Source organism: Rhinolophus sinicus, chromosome 15 (assembly GCF_057876585.1).
Source record: "Rhinolophus sinicus isolate RSI-liver-muscle chromosome 15, RSI-T2T, whole genome shotgun sequence".
Classification (NCBI taxonomy): Eukaryota; Metazoa; Chordata; class Mammalia; order Chiroptera; family Rhinolophidae; genus Rhinolophus; species Rhinolophus sinicus.
In genome coordinates, this window is record NC_142515.1 from 13163994 (window position 1) to 13174935 (window position 10942).

The window sequence follows — 10942 nt, forward strand, 5'->3', positions numbered from 1 at the left end:
TATGTATCACAGTTGGACTCAAAAATCACATGGCTTTATCAGCATATCCTTATTGTACAAAGCTTACAGTACTCTTAATAAAATGTGAAGTTTCATACAATGTTTACATGCAAAATACATTCAGAAATGCCAAGAAAATACATTCAGAAATGCCAAGTTCTTACTTATATCTCTATTATCCTTTACTTAGTACTTCTATAGTTTGTATTAATACAACACGATCCTGGTATGCTATGTATTTGATGACACGTCACTTTGTCTATATATACGCACATGCATATATTTAAACACAGAAAGAGAAAATCGTAATACTAAGCCTTATGGAGAAAACAATGGAAAGACAAAAGTCTCCGTTGTCTCCCAGGAGGACTTATGTATCAAATTTGCTATAGTATGGCAAGTTTTTAAAAGGATGAGATCTGGAGTTAGACAATTTAATTCAAATCCACTTTTAGCTGCATGATTTTGGTAAACTATTTAAACGTCAGTCACCAACACCTGTAAAATCAAGCTAATCAAAATCAGTAAGTGCTGTTGTATGATTTCAATGAAATAACGTGTGTGAAGCCCAGGGCCTTAGCACATACGTGGTAAGAATTCAAGAAATGTTAACTTATGATGCCTCATTGCATGTTCTTCTAAAATGAGCAGCCTAATGCTAATAAAAAATAATTTGTATGTGTACCTGAAATTTATTTTTTTATATGTTTTTTCCCCTATAATAGCAGACTTTATATAAATACTCCAGGAAAGACTGAATATTCAAGCATGGTTTGATTACAGTTATTTATGAAGAAAAACGACCAGAAAGACTTTTTAAATTGAGAAATAAATGAACTGTAAATTTGATGTAGTAGGACTAAAATCCTAGCTCCTAAGCTACATTTAGACCTCCGTGCCTTTGCACAGGCTATTCCTTCTACCTGAAATGCCTTTGCCTCCTCTTCTGCCTCGTAAACTCCTACCCATTCCTTCAAAACCCAGGTGGGACACTGCCTCCTCCTGTCTCCCGTCTTTGTTCCCTTTCTCTGCCTGACAGACTTATTCATCCCCTACTTTATTGTAGTGTACGCAATTGTTTCTGCTGCCAGACTGCAAAATAAAAAACATTATTTAAAGCAATATCTTAAAGCCTTTCCTTCAAAGCATTTTCTTACAGCCACGGAGGTGCGAAAAATTCACAAGGTCTAAGAGCAGTTATTTGAAAAAGTTTCCTCTCAAGAAATTTTTCTGCAGATCTGCTGTCTCAACATCCAAGCGAAGTTAGAAATTACATTTTAAATTTACAAGTATATATATATGTAAATCAGACTATACATACACATATATACATAGTCTGAAAGTTATTCATTGCACAAATAGAAAGGGTTTTTTTCTTTTAAAGATGACTCACCCCTGACCCCATCAGCTTGCCAATCAACCATTATCATGTTTTTTATATTTCCTTTCAGTTAAATGACACGTGCCCAATCTGCATATCCACTAGTGTTTACCTACACATCCCTCAAGGGAGCCCATTAGTGCTATGTAGGATTTCCCTCTTTCAGAGGTTGCCAAACTTTGCCCACGGGACAAATCCAGCCTTGCCACCTGTTTTTATAAATAAAGCTGTACTGGAACAAAGGAATGTTTATTATTATGATTATTTTTTAATGTATTATTGATGGTTGCTTTGGCACTAAAGCAACAGAACTGAGTAGCTGCAACAGAGACCATGGCCTACAAGGCCTAAATTTTTTACTATCTGGCCCTTCATAGAAAAAGTTAGACAACCCTTGACCTAATTTATTCACATTCCCCCATATTCAGTCTCCATCATTCCTAGTCACTGAGAAAAATAGAAGCAACCAGAAGATAATTTCCGAAGACTTCCTATACCACATCTACCCCTTCCTGCATTTATTCCCATATGTTCTGCTTTCTACCTTACGTTTATGGATGAACTACTGTCCACACACCTATTTAAGACTAAGCCCACACCTGTGCACTAGATGCCCCCCCGCCTTGCCTACTTACTGCTACTGCTCAGAAATTATCCTGTCTGACTCTTGTACCCACCTTTCCCTCTGCACTAGATCATTCCTATCAAATAATAAATCACAATATTCTCCACCTTTAAAAAAAAAAATAACGCTCTCTTGATGCCGTATCTCCCTCCAGCTGCTGCTCCATTGCTCAGTTCCCCTTTACACTAACACTCCTCAAGAAAGCCATGTACCCAGCTTCTAACTCCCTTTTCTCAGGGTTGCCTTCTACCTCACTGGCAAAAGCAAGGTTTCCTTTGCTATTAGTCCCATCTTCCTAACTTCTAAACATGGAGCCCAAGGGCTCAGTTCCCGAATACCTTCTCTCTTCCATCTAGCCTTACTCCCTAGATAATCGCATCCAGTCTCATGGCTTTAAACCCTCCTTACGTGTGATGACTCTTAATTTCATAGCTCTAGTTTAGACCGCTACCCAGAACTGCAGATGCCTATTTCCAGCTGTCTACTTGCATACCCAACTGGATAGATAATAGGCGTCTCAAACTTAATACATCGAAGTCTCTTACAAACCTGCTCCTCCTGCAGTCTCTCTCCCATTCTCAGTAAGTGGCCCATCTATTTTTCCAACTGCCTAAGCCGAAAACTTGGGAGTTATCCTTGACTTTTATTCTGTCACGCCCAATATCCACTCCATCAACAAAGTTCCTTTCAAAATATACACAGAATACAGTCAGCTCTTAGCACCTCCACCGTGGTCTAAGCCACCATCACCTCTCAATTCACTGCAGCAGTCCCCTACCTGTTCTGCCAGCTTCACCTCGGCATCCCTTCAAACTGAATTTTCACAGAAGCCAAAGTGATCCCTTAAAAACAGATTTTGTTACACCTCTACTCACAATCATCTAATGGCTTCCCACCTTAGAGTAAAAGCCAAAGCCCTTCCAATGGCTTCCAAGGCCCTGTGAGACTCTGTACCCCCACCTGTCATGTCCTACCACTTTTCTCCTTGGTCACTTTCGCTCTAGGTAGGCTGGCTTCCTCATAGTTCTAAGAATACGCCGAGCATGCTGCATGATCCAGCCTCAGGGATTGTGTACTTGGTCCTCTTCCTGGAACTTTCCCCCCAGATGCCCGCCGAGTTGCTTCCTCTCGCCTCAGACTTTGGCTCAGAAGTCACCTCAGGCAATGAGGTTTTCTCTAGCCTATAATAGCCAACTACCTCCCACGCCCGAGCATACACGTCTATCCCCCTTAGCCTGCTTCATTTTCTCCTTCACACTTATCATCTGACACACTATATGTATGTGTCTACTTATTGATTGCTCCCTCCAATCAATATATTAGTTCTGTATGGATTTTGTCTGTTTGATTGTTCTATCCCCCAGTTCCTAGAACAATGCCTACACATAGCAGGTGCTCAATCGATATACATTTCTAAGGAATCTAAAAGAGGAATTAACAGTAAAATGAATTGTTTATAAATTTGAACATAAAATAACTTTGAAAACTAATTTGAAATATATTTTAGTATTCCATAAATTTCTGTTCAATTAACATTAGCATTCTTTCTTACCTGAAGTCTCTATGTAGTAATGGGTAATTGCCTTCCAGTGATACACGAAATCTTCTTGCAAAGGAAGAGAAGGTGCCAGCTACAAAAACACACAAAAAGACCACAACAATTAAGAAAATGGCATTAAAAGTTTCTCATAAAGTATGTATTACTTTATGTGTCTACTAATGATGCAAAAGCAACATAAAAATGAGGGGTGAGCTTTAATTTGCTTCCATATGTCAGATATCAAAGAGAAACAAAATGAGTCAAATCTAAGAAAGTAAACATGACTTATTAAGAAAGAGGAAAAACACATATATCAACATTATTATTAAACTATAGAATTTGGGTTTCTCCCCCCCCTCCCCTGAAACTAGTAACTACATATGGATTCAAAAGTAACTGTCAAATGAAGACACACAATATTCTATTACTAAAGTATCAGTAAAATGAAATAATTGATCAATAACCAGAGATCTTTGTACCCAGGACTTTGAAATGCAAAACATAAAAGGCTGCTACGTTAATCAGTTACACATCACCACTACTAGAACATATACCAAAGTCAACCCCAGTCAAATTGAAACTGTTTCCTACTTTCAGTGACATACAGATATAAACCTCTTATTTTTAAGCCCTTGACAGTGCATATTTTCAGCATAACAACTGTGTGAACAAGACACTACCAATTTAAAGCGTCCACAAAGTCAAAAATGTTGTACATTTTCACTTTGAAATTCACTTCAGAAGTTTAAGACCAAAATTATATCCCTTCAGCAAACCTATAAGTATTTCAAATGTGTGTTAAATGGATAGAAAAAGACTTGGCTGCACCTTCCACAACATTTTCCCTTCCTTAAAGAGTGAGTGAGAGAACGTGCCCCCAGTCCTGGTACCGTCGATAAATTTGGTCAGAAAGTATGGCGTTGACCCAGCTTCCCTAAGAACAACTAGGTTTCTATTCTGGGAACCTGAACTACGGCAGAGTGATCTTCCAATTTCATATGCTTCCTCTAAACAGGTGACTAAGAGGTCATGTTACTCCTGTCTATTTCTCCTTGTTCCATTTTGATTTCTTGGGGTGTCCAGCAGAGAACTCAAAGTTCAAAACCCTGTCACACAATTTCCAAACTATTGGGCAAATTATAAACACTGGTCATAGATGCCTTACATGCCTCAATTCAGAAGATGAAATGCACTTAAGAAAACTACGGACCTGACAGTTTATGAGCCATCATCCTCTTCACGCTGGCTCTTCTCTGTCCTTGCCTATTCGTATCACTCTGAATAAAACTGGCTTAAGAGCACGTAAGTATTCATCTCATTTTCAAGTAGAATGCTATGAAAATTTTAAAAAAGACTTAAAGATCTTTAACAAAGAAGTTACAACCTTTGGGATCACTATACTTCAAGAACATGGGGAGAGAAATTACTTGTGGAAGACTGCGAGAAAAATTAAAAAGAAAAATAAAATGGAAGTGTTAACTTGGGAAAATAATCTTCCTAAAATTTTCAGATTAAAAAAAAAATCTGTTTTAAAAACTCATAGACACAGACAATAATAGTTTAGTGGTTACCAGAGGGTAAGGAGGGAGGGGATGGCAGAAGAGGGTAAATGGGGTCAAATATATGGTGATGGAAGGAGAACTGACTCCAGGTGGTGAACACACAATGTGATACATAGATGATGTATTACAGAATTGTATATTTTACTAACCATTATCACCCCAATAAATTTTAATTTTAAAAAAATGTTTTAATTAGCTACTTGTTCTTAGAATCTTCTTCAAAACAAAATTTCTCTTGCTTTTTAGACCTGTTTTTTTTTTAATGTATAAACTTTATATAGTTAAATGTAATAACATTTGGGACAAGCCCAAATGAAATTTGGTGTTTCAAGAAATGTACCTAGTTTCTTAAGTATAAATGTTGTGATTTGCTAAATTTTTCCAAGGGAACCTCCTGGGTCTATAAGGAATTACAGCATCCTTGCTCCAAATTATTTTAAGCGTGTGATTTAACCCTATTTCCAGATTAATTAGCTAAATCAGAGGTCTTACAGCATTTGTGTCAGGACCTTGGCCATTACAGTCAAATCCAAAGCAAGATGGTACTGCTTACTTCTGAATTTCTCTCTCCCAGGAATTCGATTTAAAGAAAAAAACGTATTCAAGTACACTGTTAAACAGTTCTAATTTGCTAATAACTTAGTTTAGCAGTCATCTTGTTCAAACATGAATACATTTCCTTCTTTCTGTAAAATTTCCTGGTAGACTTGCTTCTTGCATTACTAATTCTAACATGCAAATGACCTGCTTTTTCATTGCATGAAAACATATATGCTCTGGGTAAAACAAAAAAAGGGGGGAAGAGATGTGTGAATCAGCATGAGAGGCATTCTAATTTGAGTTAACTTTTTACATATGGAGGTTAAATTTTTGGAAATTCATGCAATCACTATCTTAACCAAAAGTTGACAGAAATGCCTAACTTGGACATTGCTTTCTCTGGGAAGCCTTCCCAGACTTCCTGCCTAGGATCCAGTCTTTTCCACACACGCTTGTGGCACCCTCTACCAGTCCACTCCCTCTCCGAGCCCTCACTCCATATTTGTAATTGTTGAATTATCCATCTTCTCCACCAGCTTGTAAACTCTAGGAGGGCTGGGATTGTGTCATCTTTTTCAGCACTGAATCCCCAGTTTCCAACTCAGTGATGGCATATAGTAGCCATTCAGTGACATTTATTGACTGAATAAACAAACGACACAGCAGTTGCTATCATTTAGTAAGTAGTTAGGTGCCAAGCACAGCGCTATAAAACTTATACTTACTGTGTAGCCTTAAATTCTTACAGCAAACTCCTATTTTTCCCAAACTCCTGTGAAGACCCAAAGCCAGGCAACTGACTTGCCCAAGGAAACACTACTTGGAACAAGAAGCCTGGACTGTCTTCAGAATGCCTACCACACAAAAGGATGCACACTGATAATTCAGACGAGAACCAATGATCTCAAAGCCATGTCTGCTTACTGTCTCGCGTGTATCATGAACATTCCACCCGTAGATCTTTTAAAATACTTCCTCCTCCCCACAACTTTCCTAAAGCCCATCCTACCTTCTCTGCCTCTCTCCCAAGGCGACTCTAGTCTCACTTCCTCCAGAGAGCATGCTCCAACTACTTCAATCCTAAATGCTTGCTCCTCCTTCAGCGCTCACTGGCCGAACAATCATCCAAATAATAGAAATAATGGTTAACATTTACTGAGCACTTATTGTGTGCCCGGTGCACTTCTTGTACATAATCTCCTTTTAACTTTCACAACAGTTCTATGAGCTAGGGACTGGAAGCCATGCTGTTTGGCTGGAGGGACTCAGCCACACTCTTGTGCGTTGTTTATACTTTAACTTGTGTATTTATTTGTTTTTGTCTCCCAAATTAGACTGTAAGCACCGTGAGCAAGGACACAGGCATACATTGCTTTCCTTGCATGGTGCCATGATCACCCGGTGGGCTCATTGAACATTTGCTGAATGATTGAAGGACTGAAGTTAGAGGTCACTTATTGGACAAGAACACACTTAAGAAAACACAACATATGCTTGGTTTGAGGTTTTACTCCCCCCGGGAAGAGTAGTTTTGGAGAGAGTCACTCGTCCCAACAATCATCATTACCTCTTAACTATAATTTGAAAGGAAAACATTCCAATTCCGAAAGATGACTTCAACTGAATTAATTAGTTAAAATGGATAAAACTTTCTTTCCTGACACTGCCCTTTATCCTCTTGGAGTAAGTCTGCCCTCAAAGGGTGGAACTGGCTGGAATTTAAAAGGAACCAGTCCTGGCAGATTACCTAGCACAGACTAAGCCCTCAACAAATACTGAATTACTAAATGGAAGATGTTTTATTTACCCTTTGGAGAAGTTGTACTCAGGATCCAGTCCAATCTCAGAACTAACAACAACAGAGGCCTGATTTCAGATTTGTGACATGTGGCAACTAACAGAGCAGATTCATTTCATAACTCTTACTGGCCAATCTTGTCTACACTGAGGGAAGACTGTCATTTCTGAAAAGGGAGGCAAGAATTACATTACAGGTTTTGTTTTTAACTTTCTCTCCTAAACTGAAAATGCAGTCTGTCAGCTTCACAACACATTTTCAGATACTAATCTTTGAAAACATCTTATTTTTTTCTTGTAAGTAGTTAACAGGAAGTGAAGAGACACTATTAATTAAACAATAAGGAAAACTCTACCCTTAAATCTCACTTAAATGAATATGTATCTGGTCAACCCTAAAAAACCATTTGAAGGCTGATCCAATTGAATAAAGAAACCTGAAACGTAATAATACCAAAATGGTTGGGAAAACATGACAGACTCATACATCTACACAACTGAAAAAGGTCTTATCAGTATCTGCATACAGGATTATCTCCAGTCTCTGTATAATACTGGTAATTGTTCATTGTAACATTGTATCAGAAAATGCCAATTGAGCATACAAATTAAAAGGAGTACAGAGAAAAGCTAATGAAAACAACTGAGGATGGTAAGATTGGTTTGTAGAAAAAATTTTGAGCCAATAAATAAATAGAATTGCATAAATGGAAATCAATCTTGGGCTAAAAAAAATATTCCTCAAATACAAAAAAGACGGCTTACTTAAAATTACACGAGTTCATGCCCAACAGATACGTTAAAAGAAAAAAATAAGTACACCAACATTTTGTCATAAGATTTTAACCTCCTGTCAAGGGAAACTGGGAAGTAGCACAGCTGAAAACATTAACTCTAAGCAAATAAAAACAGTACTTTTCTAAACATTAGATATATACAATGCATTAGTTCCAAGGACTGGGTGAATATAATCCACTCTTAACTTTCTCACTAATTAACCTCAGCAAAGTAGACAGAACCAGAGTCAGACAATTAATTCATGTGGATAATTTGGCAGATGCTAATATATACATCATAAAAAGATAATGAGGACAGAAAACATAGGCCTCAGGGACAAAAAACTAGTTTTTACTGGGAGACCAAGAAAGCCATTTTTTCCTAAGTACTTATTTCTGTAACTATCAGCCTGATAGGTAGAGAATATAAATAACGTAATAAATTTTTATTCCCAGTTATCTTAATATTAAGCTATAGTCAATATTTACAATTAAATGATTCCTGGTATTCTGCTAAGGAATAGTATAAAACGTAAATGTCACCGTTTTTATAAATTTTAAATTATTTTAACATAAAGATGCTGTCGACTGCGTATAAGCAAAAAAGGAAAATTAAGTTGTCTCAGAATCTAAACCTGTCAGCTCCCTTATGGGGTAATACTGCTCTTCATTCACCAACACCTCGTCTTTCTTGATTTGACACACACGATTTCCCAAGAAATTGTAGGAGAGCTGAAATGATTTTTAAACATTTCTCACCTAACACTTAAAATAACAACTGTACTGAAGTTTGTTTCTATTACTGAATTTTAAAAATCCGTTTTATTTTTGTTATGTGGCCATAAAAATTGTTCTACTGTAGTTGGTTTAAAAAAAAAAAAAAGTTGTGTGATTTTAATGTGCTCTTATCACAGATTCTGAACCCAGAAAAGAGAATGACATTTTAAAAATGAGCAAAGTAATAAGTTGCTTCACAAGATGCACTTCTCAATTTGGACAATTCTCCCAGAGTAAAGCAAAGCAACGAGACCCTCTTATGAAAACAGCAGCAAGACATTTTTAGTTCCTTCTCTTGTATTAGTCTGTTATTATATTTGAATAACGTGTGTCTATGCTGGGGTCTAAAATCCTCAAAGGAGAGTATAATTACAGCATAAACGCTGAGCGTCCAGGAAGACAAGGCAGGAAAGGAAACAGATGGTCTGGGTGGCTCCGTGCGGGCTCGGGGGCTGCCTAAACCACACTCGATTAGACCCTTCCAAACTCCTAGTTATTTCACATCAATCAATAAGGTCCACCTGAGTTCGGCCCACGGCCTGCGAAAGCACAAGCCAGCGAGATTGCGAACCTGGGTCGGGTGGGCTGCGTCCTCGCCAAACTCGCCCCAAGGTGGGAGCACACCTTCGGGCTGACCCCCCCCCCCAACACACACACACACTCACACACACACATACACACTCACTCACACACACACACACACACACTGCCCCCAAACAAAACAAAACCCGAGCCGGAGCAGTGTTTGGCTCTTTCTTTTGTCTTGCTCAAGGCTGATCACTTTTTGCTGGCGAAGGTTAACGGTCATGGAGTCCGGGGGCGCTCCCAGTGGCTCCACCAGGTGCTCCCCTCCTCGCCTGTCCCCATTAGAGGAATCAGGCGACCACCGACCCCGGCCGGGAGGGCCGGTCCTTCCCGGGCACCCCTGCCCACCCTCCTGAGGCAGGGGATGGGACCCCGCCGGCCCCCGGAAGGAAGGAGAGGACGGGGTCGGCTCAGAGCCAGGCCCGAGGCCCCGATGACCCCGCACTGCCCGCCCCGGGCCTCGCCTCTCGGGGGAGCCGGGGCCGCCGAGGGCCGGGCCAAGGCCGGCGGCTCTCCCGGGCCGGCAGGGAGCGTAGGCCGCCGCCATCCCCCGGCTGTCATGCGCCCGCAGCCCGCGGCCTTACCGCCTCCACGGCGTGCTGCAAGATGGAGGTGAACTTGGAGAACATCTTGTCCCGGGACTGCAGCAGCCTCTCCCGGGACGACCTAGAGAGCTCCTCGATTCGCCGCCGCCGCCCCTGCTGCGGCTGCCGGGGCCGCTCCAGAGTGAAGGCCGGTGCGGAGCGGGGAGGACGAGCAGAGGGCCGACGCAGGCCAGGCCCGGCCGCTTCAGGTGTGCGCGGGCGGCGCGGCGGCTCGGGCGGGCGCGGCGACGTGGCGGGCGGTGAGCGGAGCGTTGCGCGCGGACTCCGGCCCCGCGACGCGGCGGCGGCGGCGGCGGCGGCTGGGGCTGAGACACGGTGGCAGCCGGGGTCCGGTTCCTTCCGCCTGCGTTTCCCGCCGCGGCCTGCAGGGGGCGCCGCCGCGACCCGGGGAGGCCTGGGCCAGGCCTGCCCTGCGGCCCCGCCGCCTGACGCCGCGCGGGCGGGAGAGGCGCGGGGAGGCCGCGGCCGGAGGAGGCAGCCGACCCGAGCGCGGCCACCGCCCTCTCCTGGCTTCGGGGCGCCTCAGACACAGTCATCCTTACGTTTTCAAAATTCAGCCAGTCTCACACAGCTTTGTTTGCAGTGGAAGTAACGTGCCCATTTTGTAGGGAAACGTAGCCATATATGTATGTGACAGCCAGAGGTCCGTCTTTTAAAGGCACATTTGGAAGACCGGTTAAGAAAAAGCACAGTATTCCTAAGGCAAAGTGGACCGTGGATTTAAATGCTAAGCATTAGAGCAAATCAGCCAATG

General features: G+C 41.5%; 1 protein-coding gene across 2 annotated transcripts in view; it reads right to left on the reverse strand.

Moving 5' to 3' along the window:
- The window catches only part of FHIP2A (FHF complex subunit HOOK interacting protein 2A), a 31669-nt gene extending 20973 nt beyond the window's left edge, over window positions 1-10696 (reverse strand). Inside the window, exons 1-2 of one of the 2 annotated variants that reach the window (XM_088791847.1) lie at window positions 10168-10696; window positions 3559-3637 (exon numbers count right to left, since the gene is read on the reverse strand). In XM_088791847.1, the coding sequence (XP_088647973.1) occupies window positions 3559-3637; window positions 10168-10212 (124 nt within the window). In that variant the 5' untranslated portion in view covers window positions 10213-10696. The remainder of the gene's footprint in view (window positions 1-3558; window positions 3638-10167) is intronic. The other variant, XM_088791846.1, reaches the window with a different exon arrangement.
- Between the last annotated feature and the right edge of the window lie 246 nt (window positions 10697-10942).